This window comes from Ixodes scapularis, unplaced genomic scaffold, assembly GCF_016920785.2.
Source record: "Ixodes scapularis isolate PalLabHiFi unplaced genomic scaffold, ASM1692078v2 PGA_scaffold6__148_contigs__length_123643588, whole genome shotgun sequence".
In the NCBI taxonomy this organism is placed as follows: Eukaryota; Metazoa; Arthropoda; class Arachnida; order Ixodida; family Ixodidae; genus Ixodes; species Ixodes scapularis.
Genome location: NW_024609881.1, coordinates 28,602,704 through 28,626,900, shown reverse-complemented (window position 1 = coordinate 28,626,900; position 24,197 = coordinate 28,602,704). Strand labels below are relative to the sequence as shown.

At 44.4% G+C, this 24,197-nt stretch overlaps 1 protein-coding gene across 1 annotated transcript; it reads right to left on the bottom strand.

Annotated features, from left to right (window-relative positions):
- Positions 1–391: 391 nt before the first annotated feature.
- On the bottom strand, positions 392–23,383 carry LOC8039064. The gene is made up of 3 exons (XM_029990049.3): positions 23,262–23,383; positions 16,125–16,372; positions 392–712 (listed from the first exon to the last, which is right to left on the bottom strand). The coding sequence occupies exons 1-3, from the start codon at positions 23,305–23,307 to the stop codon at positions 407–409; spliced, it is 600 nt and encodes a 199-aa protein (XP_029845909.2). The 5' UTR covers positions 23,308–23,383; the 3' UTR covers positions 392–406.
- Between the last annotated feature and the right edge of the window lie 814 nt (positions 23,384–24,197).

Genomic DNA, 24,197 nt, shown 5'->3' with positions numbered 1-24,197 from the left:
GACACCCTTGTGCTGTATTGACTCTTCCAAAGCGCCAGCTGACAGAAGGTAAGGAGGATGACGTCAAATGTATTTTCGCCTGCCGATGACTCTACAAAATGAAGCTCCAGCCTGACAAAATTATAAGTAAAGCAGTTGCCATGAATCTAAAATTTTGCAATTAATGTGGTCGAAAGGTGCAACCACAATTACTTTCCATAAAAAGTTAATAGTAACAAATACAAATGACCCCAAAAAGTAACTATACATTACAGAAATTTAACTACCAGAACTAAATTACTACCCAAACGGGTGATGCCATGCCATCACGTAACACCGTAATGTCACGTGTCACTGTGAATTCGGTGAAAGCCATGTACAGGCACAGGGCTGTAAAGTGAACACACTCGCGCATTGTCTACACAATTTATTCTCTGGCTTGCACCGCCTTCTTGAAAGCTGGGGACACAACGTTTGTGGTGGTCTTCCTGACGGCCTTGTTAAAGACGTTGTTGCCCAGCGATATGATCTTGGAGCCCGGCACCGAGAAGCTTGACACGCCGTCCAGCTGGATCGAGACGGCGCTGAAGTGGCTGAAGGCTAGAGACGCGCTGCGCAAGTTGCCTCTGACGTAGCGTAGCCGCCCGGTGAAGGCGCCATTCCGTCCTTCGACGATCAGGTCTCCGGACAGGGGGCTGTTGCCACGCGAACGCCAGTTGTAGTGGCCCTTGACCTGCGCAGTGCGGGGCAAGGAAGGCCAAGTTGGAAGCAAGTCTTCTGGATGACGTGAAGCGATTCGTGACTCCGGAGTCCCATAGGGTTCACCACTCTCGACAAACATGGCGGTCAAAAACAGGCCGTGCAGTGCCACATGTCATTTAAGCGCCAGGTTAGGCAATAAGCATAATAATGATTGAAGTCGTGATTTAAATTGTGATCTAAATAAAACCAGTATTACTACGACGATTTAAATCGAACTCTTACAGAAAAAAAATAATTCCAAATTGTATTTTTATTTACGGTTCGTCTATCATTTGATAATTATCCAACATGTATTTGTTTCGTAGCTAAATCAAAAGAAGCAAAAGAAAAGGTTTATTTCAGGCTCAATATGAGCAAAAAGCAATGATCTTCTCAGTATATCGAATAATTGTGCTTTTTTCCTACCTTCTACTTCGTGTATCAGTTAAGCAACGTTCTATTTCAGCAAATCATAACGTGAGAAAAAAAAATAGATAAGTAATGTCTTATGCATGCAAATCAGTACGCGAATAAAAGCAAATAAAGCTTTTTAGCTAACTAAAAAATGTAGTATGGAGGAGGTTACATCAATAAAATTAGTTAATAAAAATACTTTGAGGTTTGAATAATTCTTTCTTTCCCATTGTTATCAGTGATCGGACGGATTGGGCAGCCAAATCTGACATGTTTAAACGTGCATGTAGTGATAGAGTCACTATTTTCTAGGCACAGTGATGTAAATCAAATTTATAGATTTAAATCAAATAAATGTGATTTAAGTAGCCTAAGTTGGATTTATATCAAATAAATATTGTTTATTTGAAATTCTAAATCATAATTTTTTTTTCGAATTTGTTCAAAACACTACGCTTGGGGTTATTCACACGGGTATTCACACCGGGGAAAATATCTCCGTTTACTCCCCGGGATGTGTATCACGTGGTAACAACGCCAATTGCTTTTGCGCAGTACCGCACCGACGTAGACATCCCCGAAGGGATGGGGGAAATTTTGCTCGGGCTGCACAAACGCCTTGGCGTGGGATTTTTTTTTTTTAAATTGACGGTGTTTTCATCGCGTGCCTGCCAACTTTACAGATTTTGCTCAGGGAGATACCGGAGGTGACATCGGGGTTGCCTAACTGGTTGTGGCTTGCGCTGTTGCGCACGCCGTCCGAGGCGCCCGAAACAGTCTTCGATGATCACCAATGCTGTCATCAAGCCGCTCTTCGTACAACTGGGTTTTGATTCCACGTCCTTTGAGTTGCATCCAGCCATTCAAGAAGAAGCGTATTTCGTATAGCAGGAAGCTATTCGTCGTCTTCTGCATATAACAGCGCTGCTGTCATAATCACAGATCGACATTTTAGGTACGCCTCCATTTTCCTACACTCGTCAGCCAGCACCGAGCACTGTTGTCGAGAGTGGGACCGCTTAATGCGCCTGATAACACGACATCGCTCTCGGCTAGGTGGTGAAAGCTACGGCCCATTACAAAGGGTATAGCCATTAATATCAGAGTCGTGTATAAAGAGAGTTTGGTCAATGGGAGGCGCGGGCAGAGGCAGGGCGTGCACCAGACTCGGAACGAGGGCTTGGCATGCTCTCTTAAAGGGGCCCTGCAATCATATTTAAGCGCCTACCTTCTTTGCGGTTTCCACGTCTCCTGGGGTTCGGGCAAGCCAGCGGGCACGGAGAGAGTAACTAAATATCAGTGAGTCAGATTTTAACCAGACAACGCGGAAACCTCCTCCACCTACGAGGGCGACCAGCGTTGCCGAAAGCTCGCAATATGTGACGTCTTTGGTCCTGAGCTTGCCACTGATCAGAGCCGCTAAAAGCTTTTTTTTTTTTTTTTTTTTTTTTTTTTTTAGCTGAGATACAAAATATAAGCGTCGCGAACCGTTTAAATTATATATGAAAGTAGTTTTTGTTCAGTATTTTAGATCAGAAAAGAAACAAATGCAGTTTATAAAGTACGGAAACAAGAAATGACCCGTCGACATACCTGCCACCAAGCGGCGCAAAAAACGGCGCATACTAGAAAGGGCTAGTGGGACTAGGCGTCGACGAACGGCGAGTGTAGAAAGGTCCCGGATGTACGCGGCGGCGCTGCGGTCGTATACGCCGTTTTAGTTTAGCCTCGTACTCAGCCACGTTGTCCCCACATCCGGTATGCGTTCCAAAAAAAAGCAGACGATTTCAACCCGAAAAAAAAAGAAAAGTATGGAAAGGACATAACAAGAAGGAATGACGGTTGCAATTAAAATGTTAACATGTTCTACTGGTGAGGCGAAAGGAAATCGATGTTTTCGCGCATACCGGAAGTTCCTGAATTGAAGATGGCGGCGCCCACGTAGAAAAGATGTATACCGGCTCGAGGATCCGACCGGTTCCGAGCGTTCCGAAGGCTTTCGGCGCGAGCTTGGCTGGCGATTTTGCCATTTGTCGGTATGGCAGAGCGAAGTGTCTCCCGTTCTGAACTGATCTTTACCCCGTGTTTGCTTTTGTTTGTGACCAATGAAGTGTTATGCCGAATTAGTCTTTAATCGCGCAGCCAATGCATTGCGAGCCGCCCTGGCCGACCGCTTCATACAGCCTATCCAACACGTGCTTTAGTGGCGCCCTCCTGAGCCGTTAACACGGAGTGCGGCAGCCGTGAGCGCTCGATAAGCTCACTACCCCCCCTCTAGTTCACGACCGCTCAAGTGAGGACCTACGACGTCATGAAGGAGGTTAGTTTTTGCTTGTTTTTGTAATTCTAATTTGCCTATAACTTTTAAAATAAAGCGAAATTTTAGAAAAGAAATGTTTCATGAAGTTACTACGTTCAGTGCGCTCAGGATCGGTGCAAACTAGAAAACAGCCAAAAGTTGTTGCAGGGCCCCTTTAACTAACCAGAAGCCGAAAAGAATCTCCTAGCGATGGTAGCGTGAAACAGTTCTGATCAAAGGTTCGTATATGGTATATGGTTCGTATAGGGTTTCAATAAGAGCGTAAGAGTGAAGTTTAGTAACTCTTTGTGGTTGAAAAAAGGGTGTACGTGATGTTTCGATCATGATCATGCAGAAAGATGTAAGAAACGAATGCTCCGCTGAACTCTGTTTTGCTCGGGCAGAGTGTGACCGCCCGGACGGCGGATTCCCGGCCCTCAGCGCTTGGCGTAAGGATTATGTCGATCGCTCAGCTAGTCGCACTCGTCCACCATCATTTTGGATGAGCGTGATTGAAACATCATGTGTACCATATTTTCAGTCACCGAGAGTTACTCCGATGCACTTATCAGGTTTGTTTCTCGCGACCACCGCCAGGGCAATATTTCCGGCTTCTGGTTGGTCACATTCAAATTTGTGAAGACGCCCTGGAACACGCCCAGCCCACTTTCGGCCAATGGCACCTCCTGATTTGTCTCCTATACTTCCCAACGAATGGGCAAACTCTCTACATATACGGCTCTGATTAACATCCATCTATCCATCCATCCTCGCCGTTCGTCTGATTACTTCAGTTTGGGAGGGAACACCGCTGGGGTTTCGCCGATCATTGACGTCACGCACATCCCTCCCCCAAAAGCATCCCCCGTGTGAATACGCCTTAAAGGAACACTGACAGGGTATTTATGCTCGCCGAGATTTTTATTGGAACATTACCTACAAGAGCCCAAATACCCAGAACACAATTTGCGGCTCAAAATTCATTTGCTTTCCTCCGGAAAACGGCCGATCGAGAATTGACCTGTTTCAGTCGCGCTCACTCTCTTTTCCATGATCACATGCAGTTCAAACTATGGGTACCAAATATATTCAAAGTCGTGGCTTATGCAAGGCACACATTCGATATTAAATATAGAAAATAACATAAAAGTCCCTTTTGTGGCCTCCAAGAAGCTGTAAATACGTTGATCCAAAAAGAAAAAAAAAATGTTGCATATTTCACAGGGAGTACACATCGCGACACTGTTAGCGTGAACACGACATCTGCGCCTTTTCGCATTTTATTAGGAAAGAGCATTAGTGGGCTCACAATTTTACCCCTTATATTATAGCCCTATATGAGCTCTTCCTATAACAATGCTATCTTCGAAGACAACCTTTCGGTTCTAAGAGAAAAAACACAAAAAACTGGTGATCGCTTGTTCGCGCTAACAATGTCGCGCGCTCTATACACGTACACGTCATTCTCAACATCACGGCGTACCGTGGGCTGTGCGACTCGACAGGGGCGGTCGACGGACCAACGTTGGGACGGACGTGGGGCCGCTAGTAAGGAACTGTCGTTCGGTGTACCGGCCAATCGATTTTCAAGCGCGGAACATCGAGCGGAAGGAATATAAGTACAGTGTAGTAGAAGGGCGGGGTTATCTACCCCGCCTGCTTGATTACCAGCGTGTGTTAAATCCTCCTACAAAAAATCAAAAGTAAAGGCAGAAGAGGGGACGGTCAGCGGGGAAAAGTTAAAAAAATCATGAGTTCAAGTGATACCTTACTTACCCAAGGTGCCGCATAACCTTAAGATAATAGCAATTAAGTACGATGTCAATGTTGTTTTCGCCGCTCGGTGCAAGCTGATAAAATTGTGTCCTGTGGTGACTAGGCAGAAACGTCTTCAATGCTCGAAAAAGCACGTCACTCAGTACGCTTGTGCCTCTAATGTTGTTTACGAGATTCGACTAACGTGCGGGGGTGTTTATATTGGAGAGACTGGACGGTTTTTTAATGAAAGGGCGCGTGACCATCGTCTAGCGGTACGTAATGAATCGGGGGGACACCTTTCAGTACACTGCATGCGGTGCTGGTGTGATCCCCTGTTAGAATTGTCAAAATACATTAAAAGAGCAAACAACAAGACTGATATCACAAGGAAGTTTCTTTTCTAGATGGTTTTGTGTAAGACACGTTGAACTAATACGAATGTTTAAATCATTGTCATCTGTTGTTAGTGTTTATGGGTTGCTTTTACCGTAGGGGGTTGACAAGATAAAAAAAAAGTGTTCACGCATGTGTCTTGGGTGGTTTCCCTCGAATAAATCAGTTGAAAGTTAGCGCCAGTCCGTGTGGTATGTGTCCCGTCTTCATCCGTGTTTTTTGCGCTTTTAACTACTCTAAATCACAATGAATCAACTAGCCCAATGAAAAGCTTTTATTTAGAATACAAGGTAGTGTCTGGAACGGCACGACTCGATAATGGGAACTTGTGAGGCTGCGCGTGTAGACAGCAATTGCGGTGCTGCAGTGGACAGGGCACTACAGAGCCGTGGATAGAGAGAGCTTGCTCAATAGGAGGTGTGGGCAGAGCCAGGGCGTTTGCCAGACTCAGAAAAGGGCTTGACATGTTCTCTTGACCAACCAGAAGCCGAAAAGTATCATCTAGCGTTGGTAGCGAGAAACACTTTCAATCATAGGTACACGTTGGTATATGGTAAGAATTAAATGTAGTCACTCTTACTGGTTGAAAATAGGATGCACGTGATGTTTTAATCATGATCATGCAGAAATATGTAAGTAACGAATGTGCCGCTCGAACTCTGTTTTGCTCGGACGGCAGATTACCGGCCCTCGGAGCCTGGCGTACGGATTATGTCGATTGTTCCGCTAGTCGCGCTCTTCCACCATGATTTCGGATGACCGCTATTGAAACATCACGTGCACCATATTTCCAATCACCGAGAGTTACTCCGACGCACTTACTGAGCTTGTTTCTCGTGATTACCGCCAGGGTAATATTTCCGGCTTCTGAATGGCCACATTCGAATTTGTGAAGACTCTCTGGAACACGCCCAGCCCGCTTGCGGCCTATGGTGCCTCCTCATTTTTCTCCGACTTCCCAATTAATGGCCAAACTCTCTCCATGTACGGCTCTGGGGCAGTAGAAAGTCGCTGTTGTCCACACGCGCACGGCCACCACCATACTGACCCTACTGCCGATACGCCGGTGCCGACACCTATCGCGATTTACACCGCACGCCTCACGCGAGCCGCTCCGGTCCCAACACTTGACTTCTGGCCATGAGCTTCCGTGCTCGTGTTCTAGCATACTGCAGTAGAAGTACGAAACAATCTCACGACAAACAGTACACGCAGCATTGTCGTCGTCTGCTTTACACGCCGGAGAAGCGGAAACAAAACACGCTGGCAGGTGTGGCCACATGACTTCCGGTCATGAGCTTCCGTGCTCGTGTCTCGGTTTCGAGCAGCTGAGTTTTTTTGGCTTTACTAAAATATGCGTGACTGTAGCAAAATATTGATTCGGTAGTTTCTTGACACCATATTAAATCACCTGGCCAAACATAATTGCGAAAACGCCGCGACACATCCGCTCACACAATGACGCAAGCCCGTCTGTTTATTCACTTGCTCCTGGGACTGGTTTGCTCGTCAACTACCGGGACAAGCTTGTTCGTCGTCAACAGCTACGGGAGTGGGACCAGTTTTCCGAAGAATGACTCGGCGCCCGTGCCGACACCGTCACCTCTGCTGGAACTGAACGCATCCGCCTACTTGACCTGGCAACCTGGAATGCGCCTCGAGGGGTGTCTACAAAAGCGCCGTCCGTCGTCGAGCCAGTTGGGGCGCGACACCGCCGTTCACGCAATAACGCAAGCCCGTCGGTTTATTCAGGTTCGTTACTTCACCAATGTTCGGTGCTTTCGCAGTAGCGATCTTTGTTTGTTAACGATGTCGTGCCCCAACGACGAAGTGCGCTCTTGCTTGAGGTGGCCGTGCCAAGGGGTTTTATAATTTACGACGTTGCATGCCTCTCACAACTGCTTTTGGAAGATTCGGGGGACGTTGAATCAAACCCGGGCCCCCTCACCGACAGCCAGCAGATAGCCAACATTCTAGCCGTTGTTCAACGGATCGAAATATCACCAAGTATCATGCTGGCCAAAATAAGTGCAGTTGAAAGTGAACGAAAAATCACGAATGCATTAGTGGGCCAACTCTCCGCAAGACTAACCGCCGTCCAGACAGAGTTGACTGCCTCGCACGTCGTATCTAGTCCCACCTCTTCAAACAGTATGTCTTTTCAGCTGGCTGATGTTCGTAAACAATGTGAAGACCAGCAAAATAGACTTCGACGGTCTAACCTGTTTTTTCTTTAGCTGTCCCGATTCCCCCTCCGAAAGCTGCAGAGTCAACCAGAAGGGAAAGTCTTGCCTTCTGTTTCGAAAATTGGAATTTTCCTTGAAGATGGCTAATCTGGAACGGTCGCATTGACGCGGTAGATTTCAAGAGGGCAAAAACAGACTTATTTTTGTCTAATTTTCTCGTTTCAAGGACAAGGAAAGCGTATTGGCCCGCGGAGTTAAGTTGAAAGGTACTGTTTTTGCTCTCCGAGAGCACTTCTCCGCTTCGGTACGGCTGGCTCGAGGAAGACTCTTTGAGTATGGGAAAGCTCTAAACGTTCCTTTTAAAATACGCTTCGACAAATTGCTTGTTCGTAACAAACGCTACTTTTAATGAAATATATCAATCTGGGAGGGGGGGGGGGGGGGTTAACGAGCTTTATTTTCTCGAACCAAATTCGCTGCAAACAAAGCGAAACGGGCCTTTTACTTCTTGTCGATTCGAACATCACGATAAAAACAAGATCCATTCAGTCCGCTTCACTAACATACGATGTGCCATCCTGAAACGCGACGAACTTCCTGGTATCATGTAGGACAGCTCATCAGATATCGTTATCTCAGCAGAAACATGGCTCAATCCCGGTATTGGCGATGGCGAGATTTTTACCTGTCACGCTCAAAGGAATATGTTTCGACATGATAGAAATGCGCAAAGAGGGGGTTATCGCCATAAGAAAGAACATTCCCTGCTTTGATGTCGAAATCATAGATAGTAGCACTGAAATTTCCGCAGTATGTGTATCTACCCCTTCAAACAAGATTACTCTTGCTGCTTGCTACGACTACCTGACTGTGATGACCTATTTTCTGCCAAGCTCTCCTCCATTTTGGTTGCCATTAAAACTCCCTGCCCAAAGCAGATTTTTTACTATTTGGTGATTTCAATTTCCCCCAGATTGACTGGGAAATGTCATGGATGAAGAAAGAATAAACAATTAAAACAGGGACAACACAACCACATCTTTCATGAAAGATGTGGTTGTGTTGTCCCTGTTTTAATTGTTTATTCTTTCTTCATCCATGACTTAAACCAACACGCTCTTCTGCCAAGCATGACTGGGAAAGTTTATCACCCGAAGGGTCTCGCGCATCTGCAGATTTTCTTGATATGTGCCTCTCGCTTAACCTGACGCAGGTTGTAAACGAGCCCAGACGCTCGTCTAACATTCGCCGTCTCATATTAACTCCATCTTCTGACCTCGTAAAGTCAGTCCAACTCTCTGAAGGTTTGAGTGACCACAAAATACTACACGTTATTCTTTCATTACCTGTTTTTGTGAAGAGACCTATTTTCAAAACTATTCACGACTAGAATAAAGCCAACTATGAAGCAATAAATAACGAATTAGCAATTTATTATGACACTTTCCAATCCGAGTTTTTCGCTAAGAACTATCGAAGGCAATTGGAATCTTTTTAAAAAATAATGTTCTTAACTTGGTGCAAAAATATGTGGCCACTATAAAAATTTGCACCGACTCATCTAATCAATGATATAATAAAACATTAAGGCCATTATGTAAGAAGAAAAAAAAAGAACGACTCTTCAGAAAAGCTAAGCGAAATAACCTATCATGTGCTTAGGACTCTTTCTACGCTGCTCTCAGAAACTACACAAAAAGCCTTAGAGCACCGAAAACAAAATTTTTCTCAACGTTTACCGACAATTTTGCGCAATAATCCGACAAAAATTTGGAAGCTTATGTCAATAAAAAGTAGTTCCAGGAGCATAAATCTCACCGACCTCAACGAAGAACAAGTCAGAGAAAGTGACTGCCCCGAAGTGTTCAATGAGTACTTTTTTCAATATTTACAAATAAATAACCATTAAATATTCCAACCTTACCTGAAGATTGTCATGATCTTATGTCACCGTTCACTGTTAACAGTGAACTCATTGAAAAACTTAAACTTTTGTCGGCAGTAGGCCCTGACAAAATCAATGCAAAATTTCTTAAAAATACAGCTGCTATATCCAGCAATTTCTTAATCTCACATTTCACCAGTCACTCTCCGAAAGCTGCCTACCCCCTGATTGGAAGATTGATAAAATTGCCCCAATCTTTAAACAGGGAATTCGGTCTTTAGCCTCCAAATATCGTTCTACCTCTTTAACCTGCATATCGCCTAAACTTCTAGAGCACATTTTGTATTCACATTTCATGACTCGCTTGTCCTCAAAACAATTTTCTCTTGAGACATCAGCATGGCTTCCACAGGGGTTTCTCTTGCGGCACTCAACTGTGAGAACTTGTTTACGAATTGCACACAAACTTGTAAGTTATGTAAATACCGACGCCATTTTTCTGGACTTTTCAAAAGCGTTCGATCGTGTTCCTCACCAAAGTTTTCTCTGCTAGCTATCGTCATTGCTAGTAGACCTCTTAGTTCTTTACTGGATTAATCATTTTCTCGCATCTCGTGTTCAATACACAGTCACTAACGACTATGAATTAAGACTAACAAGCGTTACATGAGGGGTTCTAGACGTTTCCGTTCTTGACCCCGTTTTTTTTTTAAATCTTCATTAACAATCTTCCGTGTATCATCTTCTCAGAAATACGATATTTTGCAGATGATTGTGTCATATATAACAAGATTTCATCAGTAACAGACGACTACCAACTTCAAAATGATCTAGAGAAAATTGGTCACTGATACAGAAAATGGTTGATGTCGTTCAATAATTCTAAATGCAAATTAATCCGATTCATCCAATTCACCAGAAAGCAGTCCCTGTTAGCAAATCAGTATACCATAGACAACGAGGTTATCGAACCCGTTTTCATGTACAAATATCTTGGCATCAGATTAACTGCTAACCTTTCTTGAAAAACTCACACTGAAACAATTTCTTCAGAAGCATCGAAGACTCTTGGATTCATCAGATGAAAGTTACGAGAGGCCGCTCCACACGTGCGACAAATGGCTTATGAAACGTACCTTAGACCTAAACTACAGTATGCAGCATCGATTTGGAACCCTCATCAATTATACCTCGTCGACACCTTAAAACAGTGCAAAACCGGGCGACTCGCTTCATCTTATCATCATTGATCGTTTCACCAGTGTTTCTACGTTAAAAAATGAACTCGGTCTAACCCCTTTGCACTGCCCAAGGAAACTCTCCCGACTCTGCCTTCTTCACAACATTTATTATCACTGCCCAGAGGACTCACTGCTGTCTCCCCAGAAAGAATATCATCTCGCCTTAATAACTCCTGTGCTATGGAACGAATTTTCGGTAAGACCAATGCTTTTAATGAGTCCTTTCTTCCTCTCGCCATTTCCGAATGGAACCAGTCGCCATCATCTATAGTTACCATTAACGACTCTACAGCGTTCCTGAGTGCTCTTCAAACCCATCTTATGTGAGTGCTATTTTGCTGTTTCATATTTTGTATAACGTTTACTACGATTCTTCTTTCTTTCTTTGTATTATTCTTCATTAGTGCGTTTTTCTGTTGTTTTATATGAATAAACTGCCCCCCCCCCCTTTTTGTTATGCCCTAACTAGGCCTTTAAAATGAGATAAATGAAATGAATGAATGCAACAAAAATTGGTGCCAGTAGTCCTTTAATGGGGCCGTGAAACGATAATCAGTAGGATTATTTATCACCTTACACCTGCTTACTTGCACTAGTGGGACCCAAGAATACTTGAACTCAATGCCACTGACCAAGAGGCGTCTTCGTCGCGGTGAAAGTCCAGGGATAAAAGCGGACCTTTACTTCCAGTCTCACCTTCGCAAAACATGATGACGAAGCCGCGGGGATAATGCCAACAATGCGATCCCTGGGAGAGCGTAATCAAGATTTGCGATCCCTGCTGTGACAATATTCAAATGCGGCTCATACAGGGAACACGAGTACTGTGTAGGCATTCGATTTTGGCTCGTGACAATCAATGCCTCGACATGCATTTGAGTAGTGACTCGTGCCCACGGTGGAAGAAGCACATTTATGTGGTGACCCTGGCCGCTCTTCCCGCGGGGAGCGAACGACCAGATCGTGTTTGGAGCTAGCCTCGAACTAGGAGTAATTCGTTCCGCGCCGCCACTGAGGGCGCTGAGGTATGACGTCCCGACGTCGCTCCTCGGTGGCAACGGTGTCGGCGGAGGAGCGTGCTCGCCTTTTTCGCGGTGTTTATCAATTCCTGTTTTGTTGTGAAAAACGCGTTGGAAGAATCTTAGTTTTTTCTTCTACCTTCGAGTGTTTCCCATCAAAGCATAGCTTTTATATCTGTAACATTAGCATAAGGGCCATAGTTGTTCAGTACAATGCGCACTGCTTGATTTTGAATTTTTCTAGTTTCTTGATGACGAAGTCGCGATAAGGATCCCACACAACGCACGCGTAATCAAGGATCGTTCTTGGCAAAGAAAAAAAAAGCGTTTTTTTAACGCATCGTGACGCGGATCTAAAATTTCGGCGGATGAAATAAAACATTTTACTAGCTTCTCCGATCGTGCGTTGTATATGGCTGTTCCATTTTAGACAATTTCCAGATAGCACTCCTAGGTAAACACACGCGAAAACAGTACATAAAATGGTACCGTTAATTAGGTAGCTTTGAAAATCGTGCAGCTTGCTTCTCGAGAAACGAAAATGTTTGCATTTAATTAGATTCAGGCTCATTTTCCATTGACTGCACCAAGAAGATAAAATGCTTATGTCGGTTTGCAATATTGCAAGTTCGTCTGATGTGTTTGTTTTGCTGTATAATACGCAGTCATTGACAAACAGTTTAATATGAGGCTGTATATTTCCTTTGATGTTATTTATGTATATGAGAAAAAGTAAAGGTCCTACGACACTCCCTTGTGGCACACCCGACATAACCCGAGTTGATGTGGACATAGTACCGTTTAGGGCGATACCCTGCTCTCGACCTTCTAAATAATCTCGTTTCTCTTTCAGGACGTTTGGATCTATGTTTAGTAAAGCCGATTTATACAAAAATAACTCATGTGGAACCGTATCAAATGCCTTGGGAAAGTCTGAGAACACGCAGTCGAAATATTTCTTGCTGTCTAGTGATCTGGATATCTGATGACAAAATTCTACCAGGTGTGTGTTGACAGAGTAACCGCTTCGAAAACCATGCTGTGAGGGAGAACAGAGGTGTGTCGAATCCAGGAACGAGTATACGGTTACTATAAATAATATCTTCAAACAACTTACGCGAGACCAATGTTAATGAAATAGGGCGATAATTTTCAACACTGGATTAAGACACGGATTTAGAAACAGGCGTGACGTTTGCCATCTTTCAATCCACTGGAACCTTTCATGTTTTTTAAAGATTCGTTGAATATAACAAAAAGAGAACGCACTACAGATTGACTGCACTTAAGAAAAATAATAGGGGCATTGCCGGCAGGTAACAACGGCCTTTGGTTGCATCAGTTCCGCGCAGCAACTTCACGATATCGTTCGTGTCAATTGTAATGCCTGGCATTACGGTTTACTGTCTTTGGTAAGCCACTGGAGATACTAGATGCGGAGACTCTTCCCAAAATACTGACTTAAAACAAGATTTAAAACATTCTACCATCCCGTTATCAAATGCCACTGTACCACCATCAACTGTCAACGCAGGAACAGAAGTGTCTTACTTTTTGTTCGCATTAACAAACTTCCAGAATGCTTTAGAGTTTCTGTTTAGATTTTCGCTAAACTTGTCAAAGAACACTTTTTTTTTTGCATTTTAAGAAGCTTATTGATTTTTTGTACTTCTGCTCAGTTTGGACTGACCAACTTTTGGAAATCTTTTTGTAAGCACGTCTCGCGTTACCTAGAAGTATGCGAATATCCGCATTAAACCATGGTTTATTTTTTTACGCCTCCTTATTAGCTTCGATGGAATATACACCTCCGCTAGCTCTAGCTCTTGGTTTTTAAAAGCATGCCATATAGTTTCAACGTCCCTATTATTTGACAGACGACTGAATGCATAAAAATAGGATTCTGAGTTCTACATTGATCGCTTCGTAATTGCCTTTGTCGCACAGAAATATTTTCCGTGAACATACCGCTTGCTTTCGCGATCTGGGCTCCGAGAGCTTGGCAACAACCGCGCAATGATCACTTATGCTGGGAAGTATAGTGACCTCGACGACTACAACAGGAAAATTTCAGAGATCCAAAACAGCGTTCGCTCGCGTCGGTTTTTTAACCATATTGTTCGATCCCTAATACACCAATCATGTCAGCAAACATTGTGTAAGCGCGGGGCCCATCTGTAGCAAGGACTTCATTAGACCAATTGAATCCTGGCAAATTGGAGTCTCCTCCCAAGAATAGGCTATCTGGAATTGTCGTCAACAAGTTACGTAGTTTGTCTACCGAGTTCGCATCTATCTGGGGGGCGATAAAATGTACCAAAAACTAAAGTGTTCCCTTTAGGTAAAAATACACGACACCATACAGACTCAGTGTTGTTTTCGGAGAAAACGATTTCACCGCTACTCCAGTGCAATGAAATTAGCAAGCACACACCACCTCCGTGTCCATTTCAGTCTTTGCGGTATACAGTAAAATCAGGGGGAAAAACTTCGGAATTAGAAACCGAGTCCTGTAGCCATGTCTGCTCCCCTAATAACTTTGGGTTTGATTGTCTAGAGCTAAGAAATCGTCCACTTTATCTTTTATGCTACGGAAGTTCACGAGTAATACCGAGGCGTCGACATCTGATAAAGCGGCGTTCTGACAGAAATTTCTCGCACTGCGTCAATCCTGCTGAATTGTTGCAGCCTTTCTACGAACGAGGACAGTCGTGCTTTGTTCAAAATACCAGGCGTACGTGTCCCCGTTGATAACCAGCTTGTCGTAGGTAAGATATACTTTGTTGTTCTTATCTTGTCTTTTTTCTTTTGAGTAGTCCCATAGCTTGCGCCTTTTTTCTCTGACGAGTGCACTGAAATTCTCGGAAACGCTGTAAGCAGAGTTTTTGAATTTAAAGGCGTTGCGCATGATGTTAAAAACATTGGCGCACATAATCGGCTCCAAATCACGTGGCCACTTTTTCCAGCTGCGACCTTAGGGGGTAAAGGGTGTTCTTCTAGAGTGCAGTTATTAGGTGCCCGTTTTCGGCTTGAGCGACTTCGCCGTCGCCGTCACCGCCGGGGCAACCGCGCGTTGCATTTTAGGAAACCTCCCATAATTACGTAACACGTGACGCCACGTGTGACGTCACAAGGGTCACGAGTGACGTCATGAGGGTCCCGCGCGTTGCATTATGGGAAACGTCCCATGATGCAACGCGCGGGACGAAGGTCACTTTTGAATATCACGACGAAGGTCACGACCTTCACTGTGAAGGCCACGATCCTCACGAGTGAAGTCATGAGGGTCACAAGTGACGTCACGAGGAGGGAGAGGAGGAGAGGGAACTGGAGGGGGAGGAGAGGAGGAGGAGAAGGAGATAAGGAGGAATGAAGGGGAGGAGGTGAGGGGCATACCCTCCTTTCCGTACCCTCCCCTCCTCCTCCTCAAAAGCTGCGCTCTAATTCGGCATTACAGGAAGTTGTAAACGTCTTTCATTTTTTTTTCAGTATTTTCTACGACTGATTTTGCGTAAACAAAACACTAGCAAGAAAAAGAAAGTGTTTTATGGGTTATAAATGTCAAAAACAATTCTAAACTGTATTTATCGAAAGTACAAAAATTGTTTCATCGCCCCAAATTTAGGCTCACGACCTTTTCCGAAATTAAGTCTGGCCAGCTCAATAACTAGCATCACCTAAGTGTATAGCATCTGTACATGCTATGGCTGCGTTGTGACGGCGGAGGAAATAAGAATTTGAAGACAGGCACCGACACGGAGCCTGAACCTTCCATACGTGTAGTCCGCTTTACTATTGTTCGATGTCAGCGTGACTAGACTTACGAGCTTCTGTGCGCTACGCATTTTAGGGTGTCATAGGAACCTTTGGAATACTCGGCTTTGGCACGGATTAGACAACTCACGACAATAATTTGTAGCGAATGTTATCGAGAGATTTACTCAAGTTAAACTCAAGTAAGCTCCTCGTACAGAGTGATAGTGCCTTGACACCATTAAAACTAAAATGATTGGAACAAAGAAAGAATCGTACAGCGAAAAGCACCATGACTTTCGTATATCTGCCATTGAAGAATAGATACTAGATTTTAAACGCCATTGGAATACAAAAAACTAGACTGGTATTTGAGCCGCTAGATGACACAGCATTTCTGAAAGGGTCCATTGTCCCACTCGGATGGTCATTAAAAAAGAAAAGAAGCATCCTCACCTGTGGGGCAACCGCGACAAATTCGGCGATGCTTTCGTTGGCGCCACAGGTGGTATTGATGTCTCCGCTGATGTTAAGGAACCTCAGGCCAAAGAGGGTTCCGGCGGACAGGCTGAAGGCTGGATCGTTGGCGTCACGCAGGGGCAGCTCTTCCTTTACGTCGAGTGCGGCAAAGCCCGCGAGGAGTAGTCTCCGTACGTTGTTGACGTGCTCATCGCTGCACGTTCCGTTCGGGACACTTGCATGAGCTGGAACGCGAGGAAGACAGAGGGCACGTCGTCAATTGCGGAGCGCTCATCTCCGTTTCAGGTTAGCTAGGAGAAGGGCGAAAACCAAGGCCTGCTGAGCCAGTCTGAAAAACAAAACAAAAAAAAAAAAAAAAAAAAAAAAAAAAACAGGACCGACGCAGGTTGCAGTTCCGCACGGGAGAAGTGGATTCAAACAGTGCGTTTCTACGTGCTCCGATTCAATGTCCTGATCGGCTTGTGAGGACTTCTTCACCAATTATTACGTTAACGAATGAAGGCGGTAGGGCCTTAGGTTGGTCTAGTTGGTGCATGCCTTATCCAAGGCTAAACAGCGGTAAGAGAGACGAAGGACACAATCAACATATCTGTGCATAAAAGGAGCTGTACATAGACTCTGCGTTCACTTCTTTTATTCGATTCGCTTCACATCATCAGTGTGACAACAGGACAGGTCACAGCCTTTCTAGATGGCACAGTATATCCTCGCGTCTAACGCCTGCTTCTTTGTAGGCTTGTCAATGCATGCTTCAGAGGCCTGACATCTTGGAAAGACAAAAAATAAGCTCGTTAGCAATGACCGCTCCTAGAGTCACTGAATGTTCCTCAATGTCACTGAATGTCACTAAATGAACATTCAGTTACTTTAGAAGTTCCATTGACCGATCTCACAAAGCGTTCCCGTATGCGTGACGCCGCCATATTTGCAGTTTATACAAGGCAGGCGCCAGTTCACAAGACAGTTCGTGCCGCTTCGTGCTCTGCTCGCGCGGACCCCTAGCTGCGTTATCGTTCGTGCAGCATATTTATTCTGTACTCTCATTCCTTTTTCATCTATGGACGATTCTACAGCCACTAAAAGAGCTACTCTTAAAGCCTGGTTCAGAAAAAAATTGGGTTGTGTGTGTGTGTTTATACAGCCTAGAACTTGGTCTGCTTCACAGGGGCGACGAGTCTCCCAGCTGTAGATGAGAAATTTTCTTTAACGTGCATCACGCAGTAGTGATACACGACCGCACGCCGGTACGATGCTCATCCAGATCGAAATGGGCAGAGGGGGGGGGGGGGGGGGGGGTAGAACCCAGGATCCCTGGGTTCTGCAGCGCGAGCTTTCGCTCCACGTGCTTCGAGCTGGTGTGCGCTAGACCACTCGGCCACCGATCCCCCGCCTGGTTCAGACAGTTCCGTTTGACTGCGTTTGACTGCGTTGCGGGTGCGAGAAACCAGGACATCCCTGCAGCTTATATCGCGTGCCAAGACCATTTCTTCAATTTGATTCCGCGCTTCATATGATGCACAGATATGCCGGTGACCCGCTTTTGGTTCTCGACGCAACGCAGTCAAACGCACTCAAACGCAAGTGTCTGAACCGGCCGGTTCAGACACTTGCGTTTGAGTGCGTTTGAGTGCGTTGCGTCGAGAACCGAAAGCGAGTCACCGGCACATCTGTGGTTTGAATCAAGCGTGGAATCCAACTCAAGAAACCATTTTGGCACGCCATATAAGCAGCAGGGATGTCCTGGTTTCTCGCAGCCGCAACGCAGTCAAACGCAGTCAAACGCAACTGTTCGAACCAGGCTTTAAACTGCCGGCACTCTGTTTCCCGATGTTGTTGCAGGTGCCACACCGGCCCTCCTCTCAACTTACTAATGAAAATCACTGACAATCATACCTGTAAATCATCTAATCTGATATACATTATTTTCTGCACACTCTGTCCTACCTTTCGTTCATGGAGTCGGCGGTCAGTTTCGCCGATAGATACATATATCGGCAAAACTGACCGCCGACTCTATGAACGCTTCCAAGAACACCGCAAAAATACTTGTTACACTAGAAAGAGCGGGTCAACTTAAACAAGGCCTCAACAGACACTTATGTAAACACTTCTTCACGAATCATTCTGAACTCCATTTGCGAGGATGCGTCATCAAACCAGCGTGCCAGATGCCCGTCGTTGGTAGGGCACGTAAAACTCCCAAATTTGACTTTTTTCGCCCGCTCCTCTCTCTCTCCCTCTCTCCCTTTTAATTTTTTTTTTGCTAATTTGGGTGGTTTTGCGGACTGCCCTAAGCTTTACCCTCGCCCGCATTCCTTCACTTATTGACTAGAGACCTCTTGCATTGTACTTGAGAACTTTTCCCCTCAGCCTCTGACTCCATGACGCCACACCTCTGAAACGTGTTTTCTCCGCCTTTCGTATATAAGAGGTATATATGCTTCGATCTGCCATCTCCCATTTTAGTATACCCGAAGAAGACACCGTTTGGTCGAAACGTTGTTCCCCTCCTTTCCTCTGGCAGTTCTCTATGCCTTCACATCCCTTTTAATATACTAACAGTGCCCGGCATAATAAAAATAATTGGTGGTTGTGTGGATATTTATACAACGTTGGTCAGCCATTTCAAAGTTGCGACGAGTCACTCACTGTAGATGAGCAATTTAGCCACTGCAGTACAACCGCTAGTTTGGGGTCTTTAACGTGCAGCACGCAGTAGGGTGATTCCGCGTCAGTTCATGCAATGGTGGTCCGGGTCATAAATCTGATATTTTTGTCAAAAATATATATGAAAGCCATGTTCTTGGGTGAAACGTTCCGCTATATATGAACGCCGTAACGTTGTTTTTCGCTGAGATATAAAATAGAGAAGCTTGAGGCGTGGAAATCGAGAAGATTTTACTATGCTACTTTGCACAGTCGTCATTTTCTCATCGAAGCTTTCACGTTACCATAACTTTTTTAATAAATTTCACAAGAGATATACAATACATATGTAAAAAAGTAAAAATATCAATAACATATTTCTATGCAAACAAAAAAGTCAAACATGGCATAAAGACACGTTTTAGAGACATATTCACATTTTTTTTTGCAAATAAACTATCTCTATAATACTTAAGAAAACATATCAAAATGCGCGCCTTTGAATTATCTTTACGAATGTATAAAGATAATATGCCCACCCTTAATTGCCTTCTTGTTATTAACGCGGAAATGCGGCTGATTTCCCAAAATGTGTCAAGATAGGGCGTCGGTATTTAAAAAAGTCCATCTTTTTTTTTTTTTTTTTAAACTCTCCTTGGCAGTTTGCAGTGACATGAACTAACCTGTGATGGCAAAACATTGAGTAACATATGACCTCCGAACGGGAAAAGCTGCGACAAACCTTCACTCGGAGTGAGCCGACGTCTCGTTATAGCGGCTTTGCCGCATAACGTCTCCTTCATGGAAGCGTCAAAAGCTGGAAAGCGGGACTCTGTCGTAGAGAGCGGAAAGTCGTGCTGTTCCGAGCATTGCTTTCACGTTGTGTGAAGAAAAAGACAATTAAGGGTAGGCATATTATCTCTATACATTCGTAAAGAATATTTATAGGCGCGCATTTTGATAAGTTTTGTGAAGTATTATGACAAATGGTGTATTTGCGAAAAAATTGTGAAAATGTCTCTGAAACGCGTTTTTATGCCATGTTTGATAGTTTTGTTTGCATAGAAATAATTTATTGATATTTTTACTTTTTTGTGTATGTGTTGTATATCTTTTGTAAAATGCATTAAAAAGGTATGGTGACGTGAAAGCTTTGATGAGAAAATGACGACTGCGCAAAGTAGCATAATAAAATCTTCTCGATTTCCACGCCACGAGCTTCTCTTTTTTATATCTCGGCGAAAAAATTTGTTACGGCGTTCATATATAGCTTAGTGTTCATCCCAAGAACATGGCTTTCACATATATTTTTAACAAAAATATCAAAATTATGACTCGGACCATCATTGCATGGACTGACGTGGAGTCACCCAGTAGTGATACGCGACCGCACGCCGGTACGATGCTCATTCAGATTGAAACGGGCAAGGGGGGGGGGGGGGGTTTGAACCCAGGATTCTTGAGTTCTGCAGCGCAAGCTTTCTCTCCACGTGCTCCTAGCTGGTGTGCGCTAGCCCACTCGGCCACCGATACCCCCTGCCCGGCAGAATCCCATATCTTCAGTGAATTAAGAACCAGGGTGTTTGAAGAAGAGGACTTCTGGCGAGACGAGCCGAGCGCTTTCCGCGTGTTGGAGCCAGTTGGCCACGCTATTTCCGAATCTTGAGTCAGACACTGCTGTTCTCTCAGATGTTCATGAGAGCTTCAAGGTAACAAGTCATGTCGAACAGGCCCTTCCGGATTCTGCCTTGACCACCAACGAAAAAAAAGCAAAAAACAGCAGAAATCCCGCGTGAGCGACGCAACGTTATATGTCGTCCAGCGAATGCGGCCGCAAATTTGCTTGGCCCGAACTACAGAGGAATGTGCTTGAGTGAAAAGAATGTATACCATATGAATTGCATCGCAGTAGTGGCAAAGAGGTTAGGTCTTGATGCCAGAAAAGGGCTTTTTAATCTGGCTGGATATAGAACCCTGTCAAGAGCGTGGTCAAGGAAGGAACTGGACGATTCGGCCCGTGACACCGATTGCCTGTCGCCTACTTCAAGTTCCACCATCCACCGCTGCGCGAGAACAAAGCTGGCCTAAGGTCGCCACTGTCCACACCAAAAGTAGAAACAGTATTAAGAGACACGGAGTGCAAAAGCTGGTGTTTGTGCGCTCCAACGTCAGTCTGAATGGTCTTGATCTAACATACGACGGCGGAAATGGCTCAAGCGTGGAGTCAGGGTAGCCGCAATCTACCTACTGCTTTGGAGCGTGCTTCTTGTTCAGCAAATATCTACTTGGTCAATCGTAGTTTGTTTCAAGATCGGTTGTGTTCTGTTCGTAATAGTCACAGCTCTACTCTTGGAAGAGAGTGGGAAATGATACAATAAATCAACGTTCAACTTGCACTATCTTATTTAGAATTCATGTATTGCTTTTACTTGAATAGTTAACATAAATAAATGGTCCATCAATCATGATGTTATCTTAGTATTTATGAATGAACACACACACACACACACACACACACACACACAGACAGAGACACAGACAGACAGACACACACACACACGCACACACATATATATATATATAACTGAGAAGAAAAGAAGCCTTTGGTGAAAGCAGCAACAACGGACGATTTATTCTTCGAGGTTTCAGCCGGAGTCCAGCCTTCGTCAGGAAAGCTGACGAAGGCCGGACTCCGGCCGAAACGTCGAAGAATAAATCGTCCGGACGGTTTATTCTTCGACGTTTTGGCCGGAGTCCGGCCTTCGTCACCATGCCCGCCACCATGCCCGTTATTATATATATAGGTATGCACTTGCAGGTGAAGCAGTGGATGCCTGACTGTTTATTACGGGAGCAATGGTCTCGTTGACTAACATCGTGTTCTACTGCTGACAGAGCAGTCGAAGCCGCATTGTTTGAGAAGGATGTCATAGATGAAATAAAAAATTGTGTTTTTAGACGCTATCACAAATTACAGCAACACACTTGAAACAGCACTAGAAGTCATATTTCCTCTATTTTATACTTTTTCCTAACCTATCTCGATATAACGTTTTTCAAAACTTTTTCCTATGCTGCCACGCGAGCCCTGCCTGACAACGAAACAAATGGTTAATGATTTTTTGTGCAACCAGGAGCAGACTACCACAAGCGCTTGAGCTATCTACCTAGCTATACCACTGTCGTACTGCATCTCTTTCTTATCGGCTGAGAAACGGATATACCGGCTTCTTGCAAGAAAATGAAACCCAATTTTCGGTCCGCATAAAGAACGCATAGAAATTTTGAAGTCCCAGAGAATGTGGCGCTAGTGGTGGTGATGGAATAGGAAAGTTTGAGAACATGACGTTACCGGGATTAAAGTATAAAACTGGAATACAGACTTCTTCTGTTGGTCCACGTCCACGTAAGTCTAAGAATCGTCAAACCGAAAAATAGGATTTTGGGTGCCTGCAGCATTTATAGTAATGCAAAAATCTGCCAGCAAGCAAGAAATCTATACTGCCTGTTTTCCTGACTAACGTCTTTTAAAAAAAATGAATGAAACAGTATAGTTCCCACGGTATCATTTTCTGGTTTAAGGAATACTGGCGTAGATGGACGTCGGCTCAGAAAATGTGGGCACCTCTGATATATCTTTTGATACAAAAAAACGTAATGTCCGCAAAAGCTTTCGCATTCTGTCACCACCACTAGTGCCACATTCTCAATATTATTAAGAATTTTGTGATGTGCAGTTCATTTATGCGAGCCGAAACACTGTTTTTTTTTTCTCTGACGACCCCGGAATTTAGTATACCGCGATTATTATCCCTCCACCTGCTTTCTCAACGAAACGAGAGGAAAACATGCATGTCATGTCTATTTTCAATTTTGACGCAATCATTACTTTCCAAATAAACTTTCGCTCAAAAGATTAGCTTAACAGGTTTGTTAATTTCTGAAAAATCTGAATATCGTCTACTTTTTCCAATTTTAATGTCATATATATATATATATATATATTTAATTTTTTTTCCCGAGCTTTCGCATTCCTACATATAACTCTCCTCCAGAGGCGGAGTCGCTCCCCTCTGCTCTGTTTCGAATGCGTTTGTGTCTTTTTTGTTCCGGAGAGCGTGAAAGAGCGTATCCCGGCACGAGCTCTCGGCATTCAAAGTGCTACATTGTCATTTTGTTATAGTTTTTTGTTATTCATTTTTTTAGAGAGCGCGTGCAGGGGGAATTGGGTACTACAAAATTCCTAAACTCTGTGGCGTAGTTCAGTGCTGACGTCTCCGCTTCGCACGCGGAGGACCCGGGTTCGATCCCTGCAGGCGACGTCAAGCAATCTTTTAAAATAATTTTGCAACATCGACGACGGACGCCCTACATCGCCAACTACTACAACTGCAACATCAACAATGGATGTCATTTGCAAAGTTGGGAAGATTCCGTAACAACTAATGCCATAAAAGAAGCACTCACCAGCAATCGCGAAGACGGCCAGCAGCACAAACGAAGCACGAATCATGGCAACACCGTGAGACAAAATGTGGAAAAAAAGACAATGGATCCCCGACACCTTGGGTGCGTTTATAAAGACCCAGGCGCGTATTTCCCCGATAAATGTGCTTCGCCGACTCGACCTCTTATCGACAACAAACATCGTGCCTACCGGGCATGATTAGATAGTGCGGATTTTTCCCGACCTGTTACTGTGTTCGTGATAGATTCTCACATTATAGTAATTTGCGCCGTTATAAGCGTCCGCTTGACAATGAATGTCCCTTGATAGCGAGCTTGCTCGCTGGATCTAAAGTCACTGTATCTGGAAAATTAGCGCCATTGCCTTCCCACCTGCTAGCCGGACACAAACAAATGCCACCATACAGACGACGAAACCTCTAAAAGTGATTGGCTCATCGCTATCGGTTACCATGGTGATCGCCATTTCGGACCCTTTCAAAGCTTCGAAGCTTGGAAAAGGGCCACTATAACCAGTCGCGCCAAGATCGCTATGGAGCATCATCGTACTGAAAGCGTATACCTTGGCCGATACGAGCGTCTTTGGCACTGTGCATGCAATAAACTTATCACACACTCATGATTATTTCCCCAGATCTCTTACAGTTATGTTTCTCTTGTTGCGTGTATCAAGACAGTAAAATAATTTTTCAATTTCCGCAAGCACTGACGCCGCGTGTGATACCGCGCATCTTCGCACTGCCATCATACGCAGTGTCAGTGCTTGGGGGCATTGAAAAATAATTTTACTGCCTTGAAACACACAAGAAGAGCATCATAATTGTAAGAGAGCTAAGAAAATGAGAACGAGTGATAGGTTTATAGCATGCACAGTGCCGAAGTCGCTCGGATGGGCTCGGCAATCATCGTGGGGCGATGACCGCTAAACTGTTAGTC